The sequence below is a fragment of the Chelonoidis abingdonii genome, chromosome 1, assembly GCF_003597395.2.
Source record: "Chelonoidis abingdonii isolate Lonesome George chromosome 1, CheloAbing_2.0, whole genome shotgun sequence".
Taxonomy (NCBI): domain Eukaryota; kingdom Metazoa; phylum Chordata; order Testudines; family Testudinidae; genus Chelonoidis; species Chelonoidis abingdonii.
In genome coordinates this window covers 369,878,969-369,906,529 of record NC_133769.1, presented here as the reverse complement: position 1 = coordinate 369,906,529, position 27,561 = coordinate 369,878,969, and the positions used below count along the sequence as shown (strand labels likewise).

At 47.0% G+C, this 27,561-nt stretch overlaps 2 protein-coding genes and 1 pseudogene across 2 annotated transcripts; all 3 read left to right on the top strand.

Moving 5' to 3' along the window:
* Positions 1-4,391, top strand: LOC116836863 (olfactory receptor 52P1-like; annotated as a pseudogene).
* A 12,558-nt stretch (positions 4,392-16,949) lies between these two features.
* On the top strand, positions 16,950-17,900 carry LOC116836862 (olfactory receptor 52B2-like). The gene has a single exon (XM_032800838.1). It carries the CDS (start codon positions 16,950-16,952, stop codon positions 17,898-17,900), a length of 951 nt encoding a protein of 316 aa, XP_032656729.1.
* A 7,619-nt stretch (positions 17,901-25,519) lies between these two features.
* Positions 25,520-26,458, top strand: LOC116836861 (olfactory receptor 52P1-like). Its single transcript, XM_032800837.1, has one exon. It carries the CDS (start codon positions 25,520-25,522, stop codon positions 26,456-26,458), a length of 939 nt encoding a protein of 312 aa, XP_032656728.1.
* Positions 26,459-27,561: the final 1,103 nt, after the last annotated feature.

Here is a 27,561-nt window from a genome sequence, read left to right as displayed (position 1 = left end):
ATGTATCTAGGCACCAAGAAAGAGGCTGCCAAGGTAATACAGCCTGTTCTCAGCTGCATCTTCCCTCCCTGTATCCAGTGCCAAGAAAAAGGAGAACCCTCACCAAAGGAAGTCCTCGCATCCTGCCCTGGCTTCCGACCCCTGACACACACAGTCTCCTCTGTGTGAGCGTGGGGGCTAATGCACTGGGTGTTGGCCCAGGTGGATTTTCTGTCCCCATTAATTGGCTGAATTCTGTCCTTAATTATACCATGTCACCCACTGACTCCAAAGGGGTAACACAGTGGAAGTGGGACAATAGTCTGGCCTGGTGCATTGTTCCATCTCCATTTAGACCCTGGGCAGAGCTTCGGCTGACTGGTGTGCATCTGTCTGAGGGATGCGTCTGTCAGGGGATGTCGCTTTGGTCCATATAACTGACCTTCCTTTCCTCATCCCCTGCAGTAGCACAGGAAAAGCCTAACCCCAGCCTGAGCTACAGGACACCCAGAATGCCACTGATGGAGAGGGATCTTACCTAGTTGCAAATAACAAGGAGGGAGGGGGGTTATTTACAGGAGACAAGGCAGGTGCCTGGGAGGAATAGGGTGAAATTAGGGAAGAGAACACGTAGGCTGAAGTTCAGGAGAACTCGATGCTGTGGGTTTATATCCCAGAAGAAGTGGTGCGGTCCATATAACACAGGGCAGTTTAAACTAGGCTGGTCAATGCACTAAGATATGTAATAGGGACCAGTTTGGCACTTGCCTCGGGAGATGGGATTGAATGGATCTTTTCTGTCTCTCTTGTGATCAGGAAATTGCTCTCTCTGTACACTGCCTCAGAGACACAGTTAACCCACAGCACTTGTGGATTAAATACTAGCTGAGTAACCAAGTACAAAGGACTCACCATGCTCCGAGGCAGCAGCAGGGAAGGAAAGGTGTTTGTAGGGTGACAGAAGCCTTTCTCCTAGAGGAAACCATCTGGACAAATCTCCCCTTTACAGGGCATTGGTAGCAGAGACATTTATAACTGCCGTGTGAAATCCCTATGGAACATCCTTACCAGCTGAAATGTCCCCAGTGCTCAGTGCTTCCCCTTGAGATTGGCTCTGGGGTTGGGAAATTACGGGGAACTCTGTCTCTGTGTACATGCTCGGGACCCCAGTGTCTCCAGATCTCATGAGACACCCCCGGCTGCACTGCAGAGCTAGCGCAGGTTTACAAAGGTAGGGAAATCTAATGGCTGGATGTTAAAGCTAGACAAAATCAAGACAGAATAAGGTGGAATTTTTAAGAGTGAGGATAGTTAACTATCAGAATCCGTAATTTGAAGTAGTGAAACACATGCTTGATAAGGAAAGACTCAAATCAATCCTTGTATATATAAGCAGGGGAATCTCAAGTAGGAGTTAGGAGGTTATATTACCTCTTTTATTTGGCACAGGTGCTTGTAATATTGGTTCTCGTTCTGGTGTCCACAATTGAAGTAGGATGTTGATAAGTTGGAGAGGATTCAAAGAGCCACTAGAACTTTAATCACTGGAAAATCTGCCTTATAGTGAGAGACTCCAGGAGCCCAATCTTTTTAGCTTAACAAAGAGAAAGTTAAGGGGTGAGTTGATCACAATCTGTAAGTACCTACATGCAGAGAAAGAACACGTATGCACTCACACATCCCACCCTGTGACCCCAGGCAAGGAAAGCCTAAATATCTTCTTGCTACATAGGGGACACTGTGCTGTACAAATCCTGGAGGGGAAAGAAAGATACTGGTGTAAGAGAAGAACACAGTGAATGATGGTTATCACCTGTCCATTAATTAATTGTTGGCCAGTTCATATGGGCAGTACAGCCCTCTACTGGAGGCAATTGGAATGACTGTACTGTGTGCCAAAGGCACTCTACAGCTAATAGCTGATAATAACAGTGATTCTTCATTATTTGCTATGGGCTAGGCACTCTCCAAACCCACATAGGAAAACAATTCCCACCCTAGCTAGTGGTGTTCTGTTACTTTCTTTGTTGGGCCTGTTCTGTAGTAGGTGACTTCTGGGTACCCTTCTGGCTGTGTCAATCTGTTTTTTCACTTCATCAGGTGAGTACTGTAGTTTTAAGAACACTTGATGAAGGTCCTGAAGGTGTTTGTCTCTGTCTTTTTCTCACTAATTGTCACTTACAGCCTTCAACTAAAACCTCTCCAGTGCATTATCAAGGATCTACAACCTATCCTGAAGGACGATCCATCACTCTCACAGATCTTGGGAGACAGGCCAGTCCTCGTTTACAGACAGCCCCCAAACCTGAAGCAAATACTCACCAGCAACTACACACCACACAACAAAAACACTAATCCAGGAACCAATCCCTGCAACAAACCCCAGTGCCAACTCTGTCTTCATATCTATTCAAAAGACAGCATCATGGGAGCTAACAACATCAGCCACACCTCAGGGGCTCCTTCACCTGCACATCTACCAATGTGATATATGCCATCATGTGCCAGCAATGCCCCTCTGCCATGTACATTGGCCAAACTGGACAGTCTCTACACAAAAGAATAAAGAATAAATGGACACAAATCTGACATCAAGAATTATAACATTCGCAAACCAGTCAGAGAACACTTCAGTCTCCCTGGACACTCAATAACAGACTTACAAGTAACAATTCTTCAACAAAAGAACCTTCAAACCCAGACTCTAATGAGAAACTGCAGAACTGGAATTAATTTGCAAACTGGACACCATCAAATTAGGCCTGAATAAAGACTAGGAGTGGATGCGTCACTACAAAAATTAATTTCCCCTCTGCTGATACTCACACCTTCTTGTCAACTCTTTGAAATGGGCCACCTGGATTACATTGACCTCATTAGCACTACAAAAGTGATTTCCACTCCTTGTCAAGTGTTCAGAATAGCCCACTTTCACCTTAATTGAATTGGCTTATTAGCACTGATCCCCCACTTGGTAAGGCAACTCCCATCTTTTTATGTGCTGTGTATTTATACCTCCCTACTGTATTTTCCACTCCATGCATCTGATGAAGTGGGTTTTGGCCCACAAAAGCTTATGCCCAAATAAATTTGTTAGTCTCTAAGGTGCCACAAGGACTCCTCATTGTTTTTGCTGATACAGACTCACATGGCTATGGCTCTGAAATCTTATCCTTGTGTTGCTCTCCCGGATGGAGATGGAAAACGTGTGCTAAGTCTCAGCTTGCCCATTTCTCAGAAGCCAGTGCAGGATTGTTCCTCCAGTGTGTTGCCTACCCTAATTTTAAGTATTTGTGGCAATGGGGATTTCCTTGGGAGACGATTTCTCAGGCTGCCCCAACTCACTGCCAGATTATTTCTCATGATACTCAGCATAATTTACCACATTCCTGATGTGGGCGGTGTGCAAGTCGATGTGCCCAGATGTGGGGAACTGGAACTCGTCCTCAGCTTCACCTCCTGATGACCTGCAATGACAAGGACCTAGAACAGGTCATCTTCATCCTAGTTGGCATCCTTGGTCTGGAGACCTTTCCCTGCTGGATTGCCATCCAACTCTGCTCCATGAGGGTCCTGACCCTACTAGGGAACTGCACAATGCTGCTCATCATCAAGACAGAGGCTAGCTGCCTCACACCCATGTACTTTTTCCTCTGTATGCTGGCCATCAATGACCCACTGATCATCACCTCCACCCTGCCCAAAATGCTCAGCATCCTCAGGCTGGGTTCCCAGTAGATCAGCTTCAACACTTGCCTGCTGGAGACGTATTTCACCCACACCTCCCCCATCATCAAATCTGGCACCCTCTTGGCCACAGCCTGAGACTGATATGTTGCCATCTGATGCCTGCTCCAGTACACCGCCATCCTCAGCAACCCAGCTGTTGTCAAGATGGGGCTGGTAGCAGCAACAGCAGGGGGAGTGATCCCAATGATCCCCTGCCCTGTCCCCACCTTGAGGCTGCCCTATTGCTTCCAGCAGGTCCTCCCACGCACCCACTGTGAGCCCACAGCCGGGGTGAAGCTGGCATGTGACTCAGCCAGATCTACGGTATCTCCATGGCACTGCTGGTGGTGGGGCTGGACATGATACTTGTTGCCACCACCTACTTCATCATCCTCAGGGTTGTCTTCACGCTCTCGTTGAGTGAGGCGAACGGTAAGGCCCTGGCAACCTGCGCAGCCCACCTGTGCACCCTCCTGGTTTTATGCACATCTGCCCTCTTCACCTTCCTGACCCACTGCAGCAACAGAGACTTGCCCCCTTATAGTCACATCCTGTTGGCGAGCATCTACCTCCTGGTGCTGCCCCTGGTAAATTCGCTGGTGTGTGGCATGAAGACCAAGAAGATCCATGACTGGGTAAGCAGCATTGTCAACCATAGCCAGAAGATAGCTTCAAAGCCTTAAAGCCTGGCCTGTTACCACTGGGCCTCCAACACTGCCCCACTTGCATGTCTATGTGTTCAATAGAGAACTTTTATTTAAAGAGAAAGGGAACCAAAGATGAGTTTGGGAAAGCCTCACACTCACATTCAAAACGTGCAGCCATAAACAACCCCGACCCCACAGTGCGTTGGGCAATGTCATTTGCCTCACTTCCCCCCTTGCAGTGGGAAAGTCCAGTGAATGAACGTACCTTTAGCCCATCACTCCCCTCTCCCTCTGCTGCTTGGCACCCACAGTTGGCTGCCTCGGTTAGTGAAGACCCAGGGGTGCATTCACAGCAGTTCCTCTCCTACCCCAGGCGAGTGGGAGTGGAGCATGGAGCCACACCTCTGCATCTGGCTCACAGCTGCTGCTGTCTCTCTTCCATCACTCCCAGGCAGCGGGGAAGCTCATGGCCAGTGTAGCGTCTGTGGTGTTTTTCATTGTCCCAACACAGGATCTAAGGCTTATCCCCTAGACCTGCTCAGCCATGAGGACAGCTCTCAGAATCACCAGCCGCAAACAAGGGTTCACAACTGAGTCTAATCAGCTCGATCATTAAACACTGGAGAGGGACAGGTCAAATGACTGGTTGGTTGGTTCACTGGGATTTGGCAACCCTATCATTTGCTTAGCAGGGGTGGTTCGGTTAAGGGTAAACCCCTCAATCAGGATAGGCTAAGCACAGATCTGCTGCCCTTCACGAATACAATAAGGATAACAACATTTCATTACCCTGCATTCAAACACTAGTGTGATTTTAAACTGAAGCCACCTGAAAGTGATCATTTTAGCAAGGCAGCTCCATCTGCGGTGCACTGAGGCAGAGCAGGCATGTCTATACAAACACGGGCTGCTCCTGAAACCTTTCCCCCAGGTCATCACTAGGTGTCGGGGAGAGCTCATTCAGACCCTGTCTTTCAGAAAGACATCAAATCTTGCTTTAAATTCTCCAAGTGGTGCGGGTGGGTCCACCACCTCCCCAGGAAGCTGCTCTAATGTCTCAGTTACCCAGGAAATTGCATCTTATTTCAAGGCTGAATTTCTCTATCTTCAATTTCCAGCCATTGGATCAGTTAAAAAGCCTCTTGAGGGGCCATAGAGGCAGGAGGAAGGGCTTTGGGGTTCATCTGCACCAACGAAGCAGCTCATTAGCAGCCCTCTGCGACTCAGCCATAAGAACACAAAAATGGCCCTAATGAGTCAGACCAAAGGTCCATCTATCCCAGTAACCTGTCTTCTGACAGTGGCCACTGCCAAGTGTCCCAGAGGGAGTGAACAGAACAGAGAATCATGAAGTGATCCATCCCCTGTCTCTCATTCCTGGTTTCTGGCAAACAGAGGCTAGGGACACCATCCCTGACGATCCTATTAATAGCCATTGATGGACCTGTCCTCCATAAATTTATCCAGTGCTTTTTTGAACCCTATTATGGTCTTGCCCATCACAACATCCTCTGGCAAGGAGTTCCACAGGTTGAGTATGTGTTGTGAGAAGAAATACTTCCTTTTATTTGTTTTAAACCTCCTTCCTATTAATTTCATTTGATGACCCCTAGTTTTTGTGGTATGAGAAGCAGTAAGCAACACTTCCTTATCTACTTTCTCTACACCAGTCATGATTTTATAGACCTCAATCATATCTCCCCTTAGCCATTTCTTTTCCACACTGAAAAGTCTCAGTCTTATTAATCTTGCCTCTTGTGCCATGATCGCTTTCATGACAGTGCTGCCAAAGCCGGTTGCTAAGATAGAGACTAATCTAGAGAGCATATGTATGGCCCCATTGCTGTCGTATCTGAGCTCTGCAACATACTTATCCTCAAAACCCCTGTGAGGCAGATGGGGAACTGAGGCACACAGAGGCTAAGGGACAGGCCCAAGATCCCACAAGAAGCTTGTGGTAGAGCAGAGAACAAGGGCCTAGGCAAGTGTCCTAACCGCTGGCACTTTCTCTCCATGAGTGCATTCGGCAGCCCCTCTCTACGCATGACAGGATTTAAGCACATCATTAAGCCCCACTGACTTCAGTGCAATTCGGATATGTGCATCAAGTTAAACATACTTAAGTGTTCCCTCTAGTAAGGACGCTTTCCTGGACAGGGCTTTGGACTGACCAGACAGAACCATTACCCTCTCCTCCTTCAGACCACTCCTCAAGCAACCATCATGACTGCGAGCAACTCGCCAGCTAGGTAAGGTTAAACATGGAGCACCTCAGGATACCTGATGTACATTTAGAGTTTAGTTACATTCGTATGGAGTTCCTTTGGGAGTGGCCAAGGGAGTCCTAGCTCCTATGAAGTCAGGAGTCCTGTCATTGACTCACTGACTTCAGTGGGGTTGGGGCTCCACCTTATACACACGGGAGGACCTGTTTGCAGGATGGGCCCCTAATTTTGCCTTGGGATTGGTTCTTCGCAGTGCCATGCTGCTGGAGCTTCGTGTTTGGAAAAGCTAGTCCCCCACACCGTTAAAAGGCAGATTCAGAGCCTCTGTGACCATAGCCATTTCGTGCCTCACACTGAACTTCTTGGAACACTTGTAGGAGAAGCATGTGTTAATGTGTTGTTAAAGGGAGTGCTTCTCCCAAAAGGCACAGAGCATCATCTCAAACTGGGCACCACTGGACCAGGGAAAGGAAGCGTAAAGCAAATAAAAGAACAGAAGAGAAGGCGTTGTGGGGTTGTTGTTTTTTCTTCTTAGAAATTCTGCATAATAAATGTTTTCAGGAAACCTGCAAGACAAAGAACCTGCTTGGAGTTTCTTTTGCCTGTGTATAATATGTAGAACCCATCAGCTAGTTCTTTCAGCTGACAAACCGCAGGTTGTACTGTGTTTAAATGGAAGGTTCAAGGGATTAGTCAAGCCAGATAAATATCATTTGGAATATAGGCACTGACTTTTTGGTTCCCAGTGTGTGATCGAGCCCTGCTCCACCCCTTCGCCCCAGCCTCTGTCTTGCCTATTCCTCATTCCAACCCCTCTCCTACCTCTTCCTGCCCCTGCTCCTCCCTGCACCTCCTGCATGCTGTGGAATAGCTGATTGTGGTGGGTGGGAAGTGTTGGGAGAGAGGGGGAGGTGCTGATCAGGGCAGCTACCGATGGGTGCTCAGCACTCACCATTTTTTTCCTGTGGGTGTTCCAGCCCCAGAGCACCCATAGAATCAGTGCATGTGATTTGGAAATGGAAATCCAGCCTAAGTGAATCCAAAAGAAAGGGAAAAAAGTTAAAACAGGCCTGCGTCTGTGCATTGCTTCCTCTTCAAAGGCTACGAACAGGGACAATTGCCAGCAGTTACAAGTTAGCAAATGGCCCTTTCTGAGCAAGCACATTTATTTTTTAAGGTGAAAGTGTCACAGAGAAAACATTAAAAGCCCAGGCATGGTATTAAAGGAGGGGTAGCTCAGTGATTTGAGCATTGGTTAAAGCAGGGTTGTGAGCTCAATCCTTGAGGGCGCCACTTAGGGTTTTGCGGAAAAAAATCAGTACTTGGTCTTGCTAGTGAAGGCAGGGGGCTGCATTCAATGACCTTTCAAGGTCCCTTCCAGTTCTATGAGACAGGTCTGTATACATTCCCCATGCCTTCGATCACACTTCAATGCCCACAAAGGGGTTAACAGCCTTCCCTCAGAACTCACACCCCATGAATAGCTCAGTTTTTCCCTTATACAACTTGAGCCTCAAGAATCAGGCAATAAGCTCACAATGGACCCCTCCTCAGGGCACAGCTTCAAAATGCTGGGTTTTCACATAACTGGGAAAAGGGAAATTTGCATTAACCTCCTGGTAGAAATCCCCAGAAAACCACTCAGCCCTGTTTGTCCCCAAAAAACCATTCTTATCTGGGCTATTGTTTAATTCACTCCTTTGAAGTCATAGTGCTTTCCAGGGTCCACATCCCATCTCCCCCCTAGAGATGTTACATGCAATCGCGCTCCACAGTCACACAGAAACTTTGCCTCCAATATGACGGACTCCAAGGCTACCTAAACGGTTTATTCCAAGGATATTGCAGGAAACTGCCATCTCTGTCACTGGGTGGGGCTAGCTAGTGAAGGGCCGAGGAAGTGGAAAAAATCAAATGCACAGCTACACAATGGAGAATAACTGGCTAGGCTGTCGCACTGGAGAAGAGGGCCAGGAGGCTATAATAGATCACAAATTAAATATGGGTTAATAATGTGGTGCAGTTGCAAAAAAGGCTACTATCATTCGGCGGGCTATTAACAGGAGTGTCGTACGTAAGCCACAGGAGGTAATTGTCCCACCCTATTCAGCACCGATGAGTCCTTAGTTCAGAGTATTGCATCCGTTTTTGGGAGCCACACTTTAAGAAAGATTTGGACAAATTGGACAGATTTCAGAGGAGAGGAACAAAAAATGATAAAAGTTTTTAAAAACCTGACTTGTGAAGACAGATAAAAAAAAAAATGAGCATATATATTCTTGAGAAAAGAAATCTGAGATAGGACCAGGTAATGGCATTCAAGTACGTGAAGGGCTGTTATAAAGAGGACTTTGATCAATTGTTCTCCATGTCCGCTGAAGGTGGGACAAATGGCTTAATCTGCAGCAAGGGAGATTTAGGTTCGATATTAGAAAAACCTGGAAACTCTAAGGGCAGTTAAGATCAGCAATAGGCTTCAAAGGGAGGTTGTAGAATCCCCGTCACTGGAGGTTTTTAAGAGCAAGTTGGACAAACACCTGTCAGGGATGATCTAGGTTTTCTTGGACTCAGAGCAGGGGGCTGAACTAGAAGGCCTCTTGAGGTCCTTTCCATCCCTTTGTCTCTATGATTCTGTGATTCTATGTTGACACCTAGAATCCTGTTCGACTAAAAATTTACACAGCTGGTAGAAGTGTTTTACTGCTGATCTGAGCTAGGAATAAACAAACTTCAAGGGCTTCAAGGCTCTGTGAACAGCTTGATTATTTGGACAAATCTAATTTTGCAATTTTGTTTCCAGAAAATTTAAACTCACCATTTTCTGATTTAATTTGAGAAAGTAAGAAGTAGGTCATTTGAGCTTACGGCAACCAGGCCTCTTTTACCGGATTTGAGATGCCTAATGTTAGGAATCCAGATTTGGGATTCTTTCCTTTTTCATCAGAATTGCTCTCTGCTCCTTTCGCACAACCTGTCCATATTTGTTTCTCGCACAGCCCAGCCCTCAGCCACCCCCGGTCTCTGTTGAATTGTTTCTCATCTCTGCACTCACAGCAGCGTCTCCTATGCAGAACGAGTCCTAACGACATTCTCTTTCAAGCTGAACCTGCAGATCAACAAGCCCATGGTAACAAAATCACATGCGGCAGATAACAGGCACAATTGCACGTACATACTTGGAGACCTGAGACTAGAACAGGGCACCCTTTGGCTCCAAATCACAGGCCTCTAGTACATGAGGTGAAAAAATAACAGCATCGCCTGCAAGCCATGATAACTTTAGGTCCAGTAGCCTCTCTGTGGACCCAGCTGGAGGAAGGCAATGTCACCTGCTCACTTTAAGCTTGTACATTGCATCATGCCTGATATGAAGCACAGCACGATGCAATGCTTTGGGGTGACTCTGGGGCCTGCTTCTCATGTTCCGTGTTATAATCCAAGGTGATATCTTGCAGCCATGTGGGTTGTGAAAAGGGAATTCAGGCTCAAACAGTTAATTTGCTGCTACACTTCACCACCTGAGTCAGGGTTAAAGTCATATTGACCCTGGGGCTCCCTACCGGGTTTGAGCCACCTCCTGGGATTCCCAGGGCAAGAATATAAATATCCCTGTTTCTCAGCTCTGGTTAATGCAGATTCCTCACCACCTGCTGCTCCCCTCACAGATCACAGGCAGAGATTCTTCATCCCCGGCTGGTGCAGGAGCCTGGTGAGTCGACTGCATGAAATGCTTGTGTTCAGGGCAGCTCTCCGGTATTCAGCAGGGTTTGGTGGGATGGGGGTAGTGATTAGAGAGGCAGGGATCTGCAAGTGGGAGGGAAAAGCCTTGGGGAGATGCAACTTTTAGGCGCAAAGCTGGGGGCAAGTCACTTGCCCACCCAGAATACATAATGTAGTGTCAGTGCTTGGCACACATAGCTACTTTCTGACCTGCTTGTTATCATTTAACAATTATATTACCAAAGGTACCAGCTGGGCTTAGTGTCCGTTGTGCCAAGTGCTGCGCAAACACATGCGAGAGAGAACGCAGTCCCTGCTCGGAGGAGCTTCCAGGCTGATTAATAACGTTGCTGCTTTTTGACCCAAATGGTCAGTCAAATTTTGGGACCATTGGAAATCCCAGTTCAAAGCAGAAGCTAAATCAGTGGTTCTCAAACTCGTATGATCAGGCTTCTCTTCTCTGTCTCTGCAGTCATCCATGCCCGTCCCCCAAGTACATATTTTGCCCCCCAGCTCTGAAGGAAGAGTGGAGAGCAGTGGCTGGGCACCCAGCTGTGAAAGTGTAACCCACGCACCTCCTGGTGTTGTGTCCCAGCTAGTGGCACTGAGGACACTTGGAGAGTAGGAGCCAGCTTATCCACTTTGCTCTGTAGTCTTAGCTAATAGCCTCTGACTTTTAACTCATGCACTAAGCTCCAGAGCCCCAGGTTTGATCCTGGCAGCCGGGGTCTGTTCGTGCTCCTCTGGGATTTCAACTGGGAAGTCTCTGAAGCTTGGGACACACTTCCTCAGCTAGGGGAAGTATGTAACCCACACACCTCCTGGGTGCAGTGCTCTGTACCATCTAGTGGCACCAAGACCACTTAGAGGGAGAGTTCAAATGAGTCTGTTCTACAGCCTTAGTTACCAGGCAGCTGGCTTTTAGCTCGTGCTGTAGAAGCTTCTGCACTAAGCTCCAGAGGGCCCTGGTTCAATCCCACCCACTGATGACCAGAGCCCATTGGTATTACAAAGGCAGTGCTGTGCCATTTAGTAAGGATGGCAATGTGATTTTTTTCACAGCAGACTTAGACTCCATTGCCACCCTTACTTCTGCGCTCCTGCTGCCCTGCACCCCGCCCCGGGGCTGAAAACTGGAGCTCCATCACCTGGGCGGTGAGTGATTTGGGGGGAGAAGACCCAGAGCCTGGGTAGCGGGGCTTTGTTTGTCCCCTTCATCCCCACCTCCTGGTTGTGCATGGCCCTTCTGCATGAGCCCCGGCCACCCAGGGCTGACAGCTAGAGCTCTACTAAAAAATCCCACAGAGCTTGTGCCTCCCTTGACACATTCCTGCACCCTGCTCCATAGTTTGAGAACCACTGAGCTAAATAGAACAATCTCCATAAGTCTATCACTATAAGGGAGGTTTTTTAATCCTTTAATCATTCATGTGGCTTTGCTCTGAACCCTTTCCAATTTATTGATGTCCTTGCTTAAACTGTTGTACCAGCAGTTGTTGCACCAGTGCCAAATACAGAGGTAAAATAACCTTTCTGCTCCTAATCTAGATTCCTATTTATGCAGCTGAGAATTGCATTTGTCCTTTTGGCCACAGCGTTGCAGTGAGAGCTCATGTTCAGCTGATTATCCACCACGACCCGCAAATCTTTTTCAGAGTCGCTGCCTCCCAGCAAAGAGTCCCACATCCTGTAAGTATGGCCTGCGTGCTATGTTACTAGACATACACATTTACATCTAGTGTTTGCTTGCGCTCAACTCACCAAGTGATATCATTGACTTGACCTCTTCCTTGTTTACCACTCTCCCAGTCTTTGTATCATCTGCCAACTTTATCAGTGATGTTTTTACATTTTCTTTCAGGCCATTGATACAAATGTGAAATAGCGTAGGGCCAAAAATGGATCCCTGTGGGATCCAATAGAAACATACCCATTTGATGATGTTTCCATTACATTTGGAGACGTATTTGTTCACCAGGTTCTTAGTCATTTGATGTGTGCCATGTTAATTTTATATCTTTCTAGTTTTTGAATCAAAATATTATGAAGTATCAAGCCAAATGACTTACTGACGTCTAAGTCTATTGCGTTAATCCTATCACCTTTATCAATCAAACTCAAAAAAAGATATCAATTTAGTTCAGCAGAATCTTTTTTCTGTAAACCCATGTTGATTGACATTAATTATATTAACCTGCTTTATTAATTGAATCCCATATCAGCTGCTCCGTTATCTCACCCGGGATCGATGCCAGACTTACAAGCCTAGAATTACCAAGTCATCTCATTTAGCCTTTTTAAATATTGTCACAACATTCGCTTTCTTCCAGTCTTCTGGAAATTCCCTGGCGTTCCAAGACATCTTGAAAAGCAGAATTAATAGTCCAGTGAACGCCTCAGCCAGCTTTTTTAATGCTCTTGATGGCAAGTTATATGGAGCTGTTGATTTAAACGTTTCTGTGGTTAGTGTCTGCTGTTTAATGTCCTCCTGAGCTTCTAGTGGAATGGAAAGAGTGTTGCCATATAATATGAGCACATCATCTGTTTGTTTGTTTTTTGTCCTCAAAGCAAAGTTATGATAGGAATAGGATATTTCTTTCAATGCAACACAGATAGCAGCAGAGTCTCTTGCTTTGGTGGATAGACAAGGGACTTGGAGACTGGACTGCCTGAGCTCCAGTCAGGACTCTGCCACTGACATCCTACGTGGCCTTGGGTGAGTCCCTAAACCTCTCTATACCCCAGTTTTTAATCACCAGAACTTTCTTAGTTCATTTAAATATTGTCCACATTAGCGGTTTTGCTATTTTTAGAGAAGCACATGCAACCATGGGGAACGGTGCAAACAACCGGCAAGGCAGGTGGAAGGAGGTCTAAGGATTCCACTCCCTTCTGGCAAACTGCTGCTATGAATCGCACAACGTGCAAAGAGAAAAGTCCCAGAATACATAGAGCCCAGCCATCTAGATGCACCGACACATACTGAATAAGAAAAGAGTTGACAATGCGCACACAGTCAGTGTGCGCTATCTAATATGCACCACTTAGTGTGAACAAACTCAGTGCAAATTAACTCCCCTGTGTAGACAAGACGGAAAAGGACTGGAGTGTGGATTAAAGGGAAGTAGGTGTAACAACTTCCTGCCTGGTTCATCAGAATGGTTGCCATCTGAACTGAAGAGGGGGGAGGGATAGTAGGCTCTTATCCTGCAGTGGGCAAGTCACTAGAAGGGAATGTGACACATACTTAGCCACTGTCCTATACAGGCTTGGTCTGCTGAGCACATTCAGAGGCCAGGCAGGAAGTTGTTAGGAAATGCAAGGGACAGATTAAAATCAAGGTAGAACTGTCTGTGTAATGCAGACAGACAGACCCAGGACTGAACCAGGGAGCTCTGGAGCTCAGTCCAGGAGCCTCTGCAGCATGACATAGGAACATAAGAACGTCTGTACTGGGTCAGACCAAAGGTCCATCTAGCCCCAGTGTCCTGTCTACCAACATTGGCCAATGCCAGGTTCCCCAGAGGGAGTGGACCTAACAGGCGATGATCAAGTGATCTCTCTCCTGCCATCCATCTCCATCCTCTGACAAACAGAGGCTAGGGAAACCATTCCTCACTCATCCTGGCTAATAGCCATTAATGGACTTAACCTCCGTGCATTTATTCAGTTCTCTTTTAAATGCTGTTATAGTCCTAGCCTTCACAACCTCCTCAGGTAAGGAGTTCCACAAGTTGACTGTGCGCTGCGTGAAGAATAACTTCCTTTTATTTGTTTTAAATCTGCTGCCTATTAATTTCATTTGATGACTCCTAGTTTTTGTATTATGGGAATAAGTAACTAACCTTTCCTTATCTACTTTCTCCACAACACTCATGATTTTATATACCTCTATCATATCCCCCCTTAGTCTCTTCTTTTCCAAGCTGGAGAGTCCTAGCCTCTTTAATCTCTCCTCATATGGGACCCATTCCAAACCCCTAATTATTTTAGTTGCCCTTTTCTGAACCTTTTCTAGTGCCAGTATACCTTTTTTGAGGTGAAGAGACCACATCTGTAGGCAGTATTTGAGATGTGGCCATACCATCGCTTTATATACGGGCAATATTATATTCCCAGTCTTATTCTCTATTCCCTTTTTAATGATTCCTAACCTCCTGTTTGCTTTTTTGACCGGCTCTGCACACTTCATGGACATCTTCAGAGAACTATCCACGATCACTCCAAGATCTTTTTCCTGACTTCTTGTAGCTAATTTAGCCCCCATCATATTGTATGTATAGTTGGGGTCATTTTTTCCAATGTTCATTACTTTACATTTATCCACATGACATTTCATTTGCCATTTTGTTGCCCAATCAGTTTTGTGAGATCTTTTTGGAGTTCATCACAGTTTGCTTTGGTCTTTACTATCTTGACTAGTTTAGTATCATCAGCAAACTTTGCCACCTCACTGTTTACCCCTTTCTTCAGATTATTCATGAATAAGTTGAATAATATTGGTCCTAGGACTGAACCTTGGGGAACACCACTAGCTACCTCTCTCCATTCTGAGAATTTATCATTAATTCCTACCCTTTGTTCCCTGTCTTTTAACCAGTTCTCATTCCATGAAAGGACCTTCGTTTTTATCCCATGACAGCTTGATTTACGTAAGAGCCTTTGGTGAGGGACTTTGTCAAAGGCTTTCTGGAAATCTAAGTACACTACGTCCACTGGATCCCCCTTGTTCACATGTTTGTTGACCCCTTCAAAGACTTGTTAATGAGCTAAAAGCCAGCTGCCTGTTAGCTAAGGCTGTACAGCAGACTCATTTCGCTCTCTCTAAGTGGTCTTAGTGCCAGTAGATGGGACAGAACACCACACCCAGAAGGTGTGTGGGTTACATCTGCAGCAATGGCATGCAAAGAGCTGCAGTGGCAGTAATGCAAACCAGCAGGCAGCCCTTTAGACAGAGGTTGCTGTTCAAACCTCTACTGCACAGACTGCGGGTGGGCAAATGTTAAGCCCGTGAATTACTTTTCCTGAGCGGTGTAACTTGCACATCATATCAGACCTATACTGCCTTACACCTCGGCTTCTGAATTTGCCCCTCAAAATTCAGCTCTTTTTCCCTCTAATTGTGGTCTTTACAGGTTTGGTGTCTGAGACTGCAAGCTCTGCAGGGCAAGGTCCTTGACTGCTATATGTACTGTAAAGAGGCTTGCATTACTGTCATTATTTGTATTACAGCAGTTCTGAGAAGTGCCAATCAATGATCAGGCCTCCTCTGGGCTGGGCTCCGCACAACCACAGTCCCTGCCTCAAAGGACTCACCCTCTGGGACAACGATAAGGCACAAGAGGCAGAAGAAACAGACAAAAAATGAGTCAAAAGGGGGTGGGTGGATGACTAGGTAACAGGAGAATTAACATGTAAGTAGCAATCAGTCCCAATGCACCACTAGTATGTAATCATCTCCTGCCACCTGCCAGGCAGACTTTTGGGTACCAGAAAACAAATTCATAACAATAATAGCAGCTCTGGTTAGAGCAGGGAACCGTGAGGATTCCTGGGCTCTATTCTGCACTCTAGTACTGATTTGCTCGGTGCGCTTCGCAAGTCAATTATCTTCTCTGTACTTCAATTTCCCCATCTGTAAAATGCACTTGTTTGCATTGCCTTTCTTACTTTATATAGTGAAAATGCGTATATCGAACTCTAATAGATTAGTAAGACACAATGTGGGTTATGAGTCCTAATTCAATGATATTTGTAAATCACTTTGGGATCCTGTCACGGAGTGACAGGCTGCGTGCTCTGGCACGACTCTGAATGAAGTCAAACAGGACTCTGGTGCAGCGTCTCCCCTCAGGGCACCTGTTACCAGGCCAGGAATCCTGCCCCACTTCGGCACCTCCTGGGTCTGATCTTGGAGCATTCAGGCCCCTGCAGCGAGTCCACCTGAATAGGACACCCGGGGAAACCTCACACGCCCCCAGAGGGACTCTGCACACCGAATCTACAATCAGCAGTGACTCAGACAGCACTGTAAAACAGAAAGGTTAATTCGTCTTTGGGAACACAGCATAGAACAGATCTTGTTAGCATAAAAAGCAGGAAGTTACAGCAAAGTTCATCTTGTGGGGGATCTGGAGACCCGAGCCCTGGGTCCTGCCACTGAGTCCCAAACCAGGAGACTGGCTCACTTCCCACAGCCCAGCCTCCATCACGCCCAGCTGCCCGGCTTCCATGCTTTGTATCTTTCCTGGGCAAAGAGGTCACCTGACCTGCACCTCTCCCTTTGTTCTCCAACACCTTCACCTGGCTCCCTGCAGAGGATGGACTGCGGCTATCAGTTGTCACGATACAGAGTGTCAGCCATTGCGAGTGCTAAGGCAGCCAGTTGGCAGTCACACCAGCCCTTTAGGGGGTCTCTGCAACGATCACACACCCTCATCCCACCACCTAGATACCTGAGTAACACATAGGGGAAACTGAGCACACAGTATTCAGAGAAAACTTTAAGAAAATCCCACTTTGCACAGATCCCCAGAGGAAAGGTGCTATAGAAGTCCAAAGTACTTCTCATTATTGATGGCATATGATATTTTCTTTCTCTACAGGGAAGGGACCCTGGGTAAATTCAGACAGGAAGCCTCATCATATCATGTCAGCTCTCAATCAAACTAGCTTTCATCCTGCCTCCTTCTTCCTGATTGGCATCCCAGGCATGGAGGAGCTGCACATCTGGATCTCCATCCCATTCAGCCTGATGTACATCGCCACACTTTTCGGAAATTTTACCTTATTATTTGTCATCGTAGTGGAGCGAAGCCTCCACGAGCCCATGTACCTTTTGCTGGCCATGCTGGCCGTCTGTGATCTAATATTGTCTTCCTCTACAGTGCCCAAAACTCTGAGCATATTCTGGGCACAGTCCAAGTCAATCTCTTTCCATGCCTGCCTGACTCAGATGCTTTTTGCACACATTAGTTTTATTGCTGAGTCAACAGTCCTGCTGGCCATGGCGTATGATCGGTATATTGCCATATGTGATCCCTTGAGATACACAGCTGTGCTAACACATTCAGTGATAGCCAAAATAGGGCTGGCAGCTCTAGCTAGAAGCTTTTGTGTAATGTTCCCAACACTTTTTCTCCTTTGGAGGCTACCGTACTGTGGACACAAAATTATGCCTCACACGTACTGTGAGCACATGGGCATAGCCCGGCTGGCCTGTGCCGACATAGCTGTCAACATCTGGTATGGTTTTACTACAACTCTTTTATCACCAGGACTGGATTTGGTGCTCATTGTTGTGTCTTATGTTCTCATCCTCAGGGCTGTCTTTAGGCTTCCGTCCAAGGACGCCCGTCTCAAAACTATTGGGACATGCAGCTCCCACATCTGTGTCATATTCATGTTTTACATGCCAGCGTTCTTCACCTTTTTCACACATCGGTTTGGCCACAACGTCCCCCACAACGTTCACATCTTACTGGCCAATCTCTACGTACTCCTTCCTCCCATGTTAAACCCCATCGTCTATGCAGTGAAAACGAAGCTAATTTGGGAAAAGGTGGTCCGCATGTTCTTCAAGGCAGGGCAGTGGTGCTGAATGCTGTTACTGGGATGCCATCCCCTTAGAAATAAACCAGATGTAAATTGTGGGCTTCAGTGAGGCCCTTCAGGAAATGGGAACTTTTTTTAGATGGTCTCTTCCTCATCTCAGGCTCCATGGTGTAGCCTGGAGGATCAGAGGAATTGTGAGACTCTCCTAAGACTAAAGCATGGCAATTAGAAAACAAAGAGAAACAAGGGATCACAAACTTGAAGCTGGTAGGACCTAAGGACCAGAGCTTCAGCATGTGTAAACTGGCATTGCTCCATTAAAGTAAGAGGCACTACGGTGATAGGCACCAGCTGAAGACGTGGCCCCTACTGTATTTCTGAGATGTATGCTTTTATCTAGATTCTGCCCTGCTGAACTCTGTGCTGGGACACGTCTGTTTTTCAAAGCCGCTGTGATGCACAGCGTTCCTTGCTGTGCTCTTCTAATCACAAACAGCCTAGTGAGCAAAGAGCGCCAGTGCACTTTTAAACATCCAGAGGCACATTCTACCACCATTCTGCACTTGTTCATCCTCTAGTTGAACTGCTCCTCACTATTGTCCAGACTTCATGAGCCATGAGGGCAAGGGGGAGGCTGGGGTATGTGTGACCACATGGTGTTGCCAGCTGGGAGAGAAGCCTGAGGCAGAAGCCTCCAGCTCACATGGTATTTCAGGCGGGACTGAATCGCCATGAGATGAAACTTCAAGAAGAGAATGACCTGGAGTCACTCCCATTTATGTCCAGGCGCCCTGACCAACCTCACTGAGGTCTCGCCCAGGAGACGACGGCTAGCAGTCATATTGCACTACCTGCTGTTGTGAAGGCAAAGAGCTGCTGCTGTGTGCCAATGCAGTACCACCTCCGCCCAGGGCTTAATTTGTAATGAAAGGCCTGGCACAAATTAAGCACTGCTCAAGGTGCCTGCAGTAAAAAGTCCAGTAAGTAGGTTTGTGTCAGTCCGGGATTCATAGCCAGCCAGTTTGTCTCTGGGACATCAGGACTCCTGTGGAGCCTCTGGCAAAATAAAAAGCTGTTGGCCTAAATAGAATCCCTGAGAATGGGCGGCAGTGAATTTCCTCTGGGGTGCTGCAGCTGAGGTGTGATTTCACCTCCCTGTACCAGGAGGAGGGGAATTGGGCATGTTGTCTGAAGAAGGTGAAAGAGATGACCTCATCTCTATGAACTATGCACCTGACAAATAGCCAGGCTTTTCCATCAAGAGGCCTTTCAGTTGTCAGTGCACCCCTATTAAATCAATTAATGGTGGTTTTGAGGGTGCAAGGAATGCAGAATTAGACCCCACATGTGAATTCCCAAAATGGTCCCTTTTGACAATCCATTTATCACAGTGCAGAAGCCTTATTTGGTGCTTTGAAGCACCTACCAGATAAACATTCCCATTGTACAGCCCCTTTTGTGTTCAGCTCTTAGCTGAGTTCCACTGTAAGAATCTGATGGGAGGCGTTAGCTCTTCCTATCCAAAATATTTTCCGTTCTTTTCATTTTTAATTCAATGTTTATTGAAGACTTAGACAGGCTGTTATCTAAGATAACTTTGGCATCTGAAATCTCTAGGTTTTTTGCAGATAATAACACAGAAATTAGCTGTTGATTTTACTGTACACATACAAACCCACAAAAATATTTCCATCAATCATAATCAAAATTTACAGAGAGAGAAAGCAAGAAAAATGCTCTTGAGAACTTGTTAGGCCATGTCTACACTTGTAAGCTTATGGAGGCACAGTTGTATGAATGCAGCTGCACCACTGTATGATCGCTCATGTAGCCACTCAGTGCCGATGAGAGAGGTCTCCCATTGACATCATTAAACCACCTCCAATGAACGGGGGTAGCTACATTGTTAGGAGAACCTCTCCTGCTGACATAGCACTGTCCACACTGGAGCTTCTGTCGGTGAAACTTATGTTGCTCAGAGGTATATTTTTTTCACACCCCGAGTGACATAAATTATGCTGACAAAAGTATAGATATAGTCTGAGGGTAACGACATTAGGAACATTGATCTATCATCCCCAAATTGATGGGTTGGTGGAGCGATTTCACAGAACTTTGATGGCGACATTAAAGAAGTTGTAGCCTCGGATCCCAGGTGTAGCAGTTGTTTGATTCCTTTTCCACTGTGTTCTCACCCCTACAACGGCACATCTACCTAAAATACCACCATACTGGGCAACCATAACTACCAAGGCAACAGATCAGGGAAACTCTCTGACTGATCCCTACTAAAATGTGCGATACAATGTGAGAGGAACTCCAGGTCATTTTGGCCCTGGGAGTAGTGACAGAATCACACGGTGAGTAGAGAAGTCCCATTGGACTAGCAGCAATATAGGACAGCACAACCCGTTTCTGCATCGATTTCTGAAAGATCAACGCAGTATTGAAATTTGATGCTTACTCAATGCAGAGAGGAGATGAGCTGTTAGAACAGTTGGAAGCTGCCAGATGTATCTCCAACTCTGGATACTGGGCATCTAACTCACATCTGCGCCTCTGAACGTCTCCCTCCACCCTCCCTCTTCTAATTATAGTCTGTGCAGTGACTCTAGCAGTCCCCAGGCTTCAGGGCACATGCTGATCACTGAAGGGGGTTCAGGAAGCTGCTTCTAGCCATGGCACAATATTGCAGTATGGCAGGTTTATGACTGAGCAGGGGCAATCAGTGCTGCCCTCTGTCAGAGAGAGGTTATCAGATGGGAAGGGCTATTGCTCTGTGTTTGAAACAAGGATCTGTGAGAGTCTTTCCATTGCATGTTGCGTTATCAGGGATTCAGCACAGGGCTCTTCAGCCAGGAGGGGAGGAGGAGATGCTCAGATTCTATGACAATGAGCAGCAGCAGGGAAATGATGATAGATAAATGAGTACGTCTAAGCCTTGGCTTTTCCTTTCTTTCTAGGGTTTCAGTAGTACCGGACCACTCTATCAAATCTGTGAGACTCAGTTTGCCCTGACAATCTGAGCTCCTGTTATCAGGGAATCATTTCCTCACTCCTGGGGGAGGCTCGCGGGCTGAAGTTCTCCAGCGTCTATTTTCTGCTTCCCTCACTGCTCACAGAGCCCAGGGAATTGTCTGGGAGTCCAGGACAAACTGGGAGTCTGCAGGGACTGCACAGGGAAATCATAAAGGTTGCTGTCCAGCATGTCGAGTGTCAGACATGTAAGATTCATACACTGATTCTCAGGGCTCTGCCTTCCTGTTGCTGTAAGGAGATTTCCTCTCTCTGCTGAGTGGGATTTAGGTGAGTTGCCTGTTTCTGCATTAAAGTTAGTGCTAAGGGCTCAGGCAGGGTTCCAGGGTTCAAAGCAAGAACCATGTGGGCAGGAATTCACCAGCATGGCAGCTTGAACTGTTTAGTATTGTCAGAAACACCAAGGCATTTTACCTGGTAAAATAGGAACAAAACAATTATCGTAAATAGTTTAGACAAATATTCATTTTTAAGATCAATTCCTTGTTTCTTACTGAGTCCTTCTATCTGTTTCAGTGGCTTCCTGTTTTGGGCTGTGTGGATTTTCCTCGGGTTCGCTCAAGTTTTCTAAATTTCACTGTCCTGTTAAGAAGTGTAACAAAAGCCTCTGCTGTGTGTATCTGTGTTAAAAGAGGATTCACAATGAGAATGGGTCGCACACTGGCCAGATTTTACTCTCACATTCTGACTTCAGTGGATCGCTCCAGATTGACACTGGCCACCCTGAGAGCAAAATCAGGGCTGATGTGTTTTGAAATCTCCATCTTTCATGCCTGGTCTCAGAATGCCACATAAACTGGAGGTTTCCTTCAGACTCTTTCAGCACCCCAACAGAATAGCACTTTCTGCAGGAGGACCTGAAGCCATGATTTTCACAGCTGGCAACAGAAAGTTAAACACTAAGAGTGAAATCTCTGTCCCATTGAGTTCAATGGTAAAACTTCCAGCTTAGCCAGGACTTCATCCTCAATCCACTTGTAGGGAGTTTAAAAAATTACCTGGTTTACACTGACCTTCCAATGACTTCAGCTGGAGTAATCCAGACGGGTGGGCTTGTTTGGACCAAAGAAGAACTGACAGGAGAGTTGCTAAAATCTCAAGCTCACAGGCTTAAAGGTTCAAAACAATTAGGATAACAATTACTTGGCAAGGAGGAGAGGGGTCTGCTGTCTTTGTGCCCCTGCATCTCTGGTTTTGTAAAGGAAAAAAAGCACCAAAAAGCAGTGGGGAAAAAGCTTGTTTGTGGCTTATAGGAAACTAGGAGGAGTTGGAAATCTCACTAGGGGAGGTCCAGGAATAAAGTGACCGTGTGTCTTTGTGGTGGGGTTGGGAGATGTGCAGTATCCAGATCACAGTGTCATGGAGTCCTGAAACCAGGTGAAATAGGGAATGGATGTCCTGCCTAATGCACAGACAGAAGAGGCGTGATGAGGCCTCCTGGGGTGGGGGGCTGAGGGAGGATGTGTGTGTGTGTCAGACTGTAATGTAATGAGGACCACACAGTAAGAGATTGTCTCTGACAACATCCCCCATTCAGACCATCTCTCCTCCCGAGAGCAGCCCCACTACAGATGTGTGGCAACATCAGCAATTGCCAACACAGAAAAGTAGCCTCAGGAAGGGGTGTCGGGGTTTCTAATGGGCTGCAATACATTAAAGCTTTGTGTCGCTTTGAGGAAGAGTTACTCATGCTGGCTCCTTTTAGTTTCCACGTCCTCTCTCCCTCCCACCAGCTCTGTCTCTCTCTCCTTCCCTGCACAGGCTGAGTTACTGCTGGATTCCCTTCACCCCTGGAAAGGCAGTTCAGTCTGATCTCCCGCTTTTCCCTGGTGCAGGCAGACACTGAGTTTAACTTAGTCTGAGGAGACATTTCTATGAGCTGTCGTTGTGGGGTCTGGCACCTGGTTTTGGTCCTGGGTGGGAGGTATCACTGTGTGGCAGGACTGGAAGTTGTGAGGGTGGGGGACATACATGGACAGGTGGGCAGTTCTTGGAGTTATGGGGCAGGAAGGGGGGTGTACACAAACAGGCGGGTAGCACTGAAGGTTATTGGGCTGGAGAGAGGGGTGTACATGTACAGGTGGCAGTGCTTGGGGTTGTAGTGGCATGGAGTGGCATGTACAAGCAGGCAGTGCTGCTGAAATTTTTCTTTGTGATTGTTGTCCAAAGCCAGTGCTGAGACCTTTCCTGCCCCCCGAGTGAATTTGCGGGGTGTCAGGGTCTCTTTGCCCTGGAAACCCACAGAACTGCCTCCTGGGTGTTTCCAATGGTTGTTGTTGAATGCTAATTATGTAACTTCAGGCATTTCACTGGCGGAAGGAACCATTGATCTTTGTTCCTCAGGTGGTCCTATTTCCCATCATATTTTGACCCCTATCTGTACTCTTCTTCCCCATCCCAGGCTGCCCCGATTCCAGCAACACCCTGGTCGCCAGTGTCTTCTCCATGCTCGCTAGTCACCCCTGGCGCCCACAACCTCCGAGCTGCCCCATGCTCCCCACAGCTCTTTCTCTGCAGGGGTTGAGGTGTCTCCCGTCACGCCTGCTCCCTTGGTGAGGGGGAGATCAGTGAATCTGTCTCACCTGTGAGAAATCTCACACACAGGGAGGCAAATGCCAGGGCACCTGTGCTGCTGCTCTTGGTACATCCATACACACTGTGTGTAGCTTCAGGAACTGCTACACAGGAATAACTCGCAAGCTGAGAAGCATGCACGTTGCATAATGAGAGCAGGCAACTCTGGGACATGTGAGGGCCTAGGTAGCTAGTGGCAGCTGACTGAAACAGTCAGCCACTGGAACACAGATGTTAAACTCAAGATGCTCTGGGACCATTTGTTAGCCAATGCTGTTAGCCATTCACGGTGATGCTTGCACATTCATTCCTCAGTGAAGAGATTTTATGGGGTCAAGTCATTATTTTTCTCACCTAAAACATTCATCCATGCAGAGCCTCATGAGATCCCTCAGCCTTTTGAAATACCCACCTAGTGTAACATTTCCAAGGCGCCGCAGTCAAATAAGAATTTCTCCCCAAAGGCTTAAATTCAACAGGGACATGAATAGAAAAAAATGCCTTCATTAGACTCAGGCACAAGCTGGCAGGCAAAACGCTTCCAGGTGACTCCTGGGGACATGTTCAAAGATTCCAAGTTGAGAAGGGACCATTGTGATAATCTAGTCAGTATAACACAGGCCTGAGATTTTCTCTAAAATTATTTATAGAGCAGATCTTTTAGAGAAACATCCAACCTTGAGACAAAAATTCTCAGTGATGAAGACTCTGCCAAGACCCTTGGTAAATTGTCCTGATGTTTAATTACTCTCACCATTTAAATAATATATGGATCTGGAGCGGGAGGAGCCTATATCCCTAAATACCAAAACGCTTGTGCCCCTAGTGCCCATTCTGTTGAGCACAAAGTCATATCCAGCCAGGCTAATGTCTGTTTCTATGAGGGATACTTGGCTCCTTTCTAACATAGGAATTGCATCGTGGATCAGACCTATGGTCCATCTAGCCCAGTGTTCTCTCTCTGACAGTGACAGCCCCAGGTGCTGCAGTCGGTGTAAGAAACCCAGCAGTGGGTGGATGGGGAGGATGACCTGACCATCATGAGGGTGTCACACGAATGCCTAACAGCTAGAAATTGTTCTGTGCCCTGAAACACATGGGTGTATCGGCTTTCCAAAATATTTATTTAGCTGTAACTATTATAACTAGATAGTTTCACTATCCATCTAAATGTCCAAACCGTACTAATTCCTGCTTAGCTCATGCCCTCAATGTTCTCTTGTGGTAATGAGTTCCTCAGTCTAATTAGGTACTGAGTGAAGAAAGCATTCTTTCTTTAATCTGTTTTGAATTTATGACTTTTCAGTTTAATTGAATGTCCTCTTGATCTTGTGTTATGAGACAGGGAGAACACATTCCTGATCTACTCTACAAGAAATGTATAGCCTATTCTCATGTCGGCTCTTATTCCTCTCTTTTGTAAGGTAACAATCCCAGTCTCCATATGAGAATTTCCTCAGGGCCTTGATCATTCCCTTAACCCCTCTAGCTCTGCAACGTCCTGTGTGAGAAGGGTGCCCAGTACTATACAGTGGAGTCCAGAGAAGGGTAAAGAATTGACTGACAGATCTCATGGCATTGCATTTCCTGTATGTCCTCATCTAACTCCTCCTGAATCCCAATATTTTGCTTAATTTCTGCTTGCACTGTGAGTAGGGTTTCGCAGAGCTGTGCACCATGACAACCAGGTCTGTGTCCAAAGTTCATACAGTTAAATTAGAACCTTGTAACGTGTTTGAGAAGTTCAAGCTTTTCCCTCCAACTGGCATACACGTTGCAGTTATTCACATTAAACTTCATCTGCCATCATGCTGCGCATTAACCTGGCTTGGTCAACTCTTTCAGAGAACTTCTCTGGACTTGATTATCACCTAAATAATCTGCCGCCATCTGTAAATGTTGCCAGTCACTGCTAAGCCCCTTTCTAGATTCTTAATAACCATAAAATATTGACTATACTATTTGTTATTTAATGTGTAACCCCCATTGCTGTGCTTTTCTCCCTTGACAGGCACCTCGATCATTTCTGAGCCTGTCTGGAGCATCAGCCACCTCATGGCATCTTTCAACTTCTCCCTATCTGACCCTTCAGCATTTATCCTAATAGGCATCCCTGACCTGCAAGATGTGCATATGTGGATTTCCATCCCTTTCTCTACATTCTACATTATCGGCCTTTTGGGAAATTTCATGATTCTGTTTGTTGTAGGCAAAGAGCAGATCCTACACAAGCCAACGTACCTGCTGCTCTGCATGCTGGCACTCACAGACATTGTTATATCTACCTCTGTCACGCCAAAGGACCTGTGTATATTTTGGTTCAATTTGAAAGATATTACTGTGGGTGGCTGCCTCATCCAGATGTTCTTCCTTCACGCAGTTTCTGTTATGCAGTCAGCTGTCCTCGTGGCCATGGTCTTTGATTGCTATGTCGCCATATGTAACCCTCTGAGATACTTCACCATCCTCACCAACGCACGAATAGCTAACATAGGGCTTGTGGGTTTGATAAGAGCTGTTCTCTTCTTTCTTCCCCTGTCCCTGCTCCTAAGCAGGCAGCCATTCTGTGCCAACCGCATTATCCCCCACACTTACTGCGAGCACATAGCTGTGACAAAGATGTCGTGTGGGGACATCACAGTCAACAAGATACATGGCTTGGTGATGGCATTTGTTATCATCGGGTTAGATCTGATGCTTGTTGCTCTGTCCTACGGTCTGATAATCAGGGCCGTCCTCAGAATCTCCTCTAAGAATGCCCACCCAAAATCCCTCAACACCTGCACAGCCCACATCTGTGTGATGCTGACATCTTGTATTCTTTTCCTCTTCTCCACTTTGACACATCGGTTTGGTCAGGGCATCACTCCCCACCTTCACATTATCTTGGTCGACCTCTTCTTCCTCATCCCCCCCATGCTCAACCCAATCATTTATGGGGTCAAAAGCAAAAAGCTTTGTGAGAAATTGGGCAAATGCATCTGCAAAAGGTGATCAGCAGGGACCACTGACTTTAAACCTGTGTGACACAAAGGGGAAAGGCTGCCGCCTCATTAATCAAGGGTGCTGTGTTCCAGTTTGTCAGAGCTGAGTATTGTGGAAGTTCACAGTCTGAGAAGTTCCTTAAATCTAATGGCTTATCACTTCATCATCGAACACTAGTTTGTTTGACCTTGGCTTGAGAAAGGAGCCAGGCAGCCTTTCAGTGTATGCTCAGATTTAAAAGTTTATTAGAAAATATTAAAGAAAGGTGATACAAAGAGTTTGATGTGTCAGTCGTTGGTCATCGGGGGAAACATACAGAGCATGGGGGGACGCTGGCAATTGGTTATGGTTCAGCATATAATACATACAGCCTGTAATGTCCCCAATGCGGGGTGTACGGTGGTTGGGGTCAAGATATAGTAGGGGGGCAGTGAGGGTACATCGCTCATAGAGTGGGCTACACACAGTCATGGGTATGAGTAAGCGGGCCGGGTAATGGGGACAGGGTGACCCTCACGTGGTGGGATCCAGATTGGTAAGTTCAGGACTCAGGGGATATGGTTTGGTAGGGGGGTTGTAAGGGTTTCCCCCTCCCCCCCGTGGGTGCGTGGAGCCACATCGGCTCACTCCTGGTATTGGCGGTGGCCGGTGATGTGTTCGATGTAAATGTCTCTAGACCACCGGATAGTGTCCGAGACCATCAGGCGTCTCATGAGTCGCGCATAGCGACGGCCCACCCCACAGGCCCTGAGCACACGTTCGTTCCAGGGGTCCCAGGCGCCCAGCGCCCCGACGATCAGAGCGTCGGTGTAGACCTCGTAGCCCTTCGCCCGCAGGGTGTCAGTCAAGGGGGCGTATTTCTCGAGTTTGCGGGCTCGGGCTTCGCGGAACGCCGGGGTCCTGTTCTCGAACGGGATGGTCACGTCGACGAGGATGATCTTTTTCCGCTCCTCGTCCGTGACGACGATGTCTGGCCGCAGCGGGCTGTCGGTGCCGGGGATGGTGCGGTTGACCGCGATCTCACCGAGGTGTGGGGCGATGGCCTTCGCTAGGCGGTCCTGGACGGCGTTGTGGCGCAGCTGCCAGGCTCTGGCGTGGGGTTTGCAGCTGCA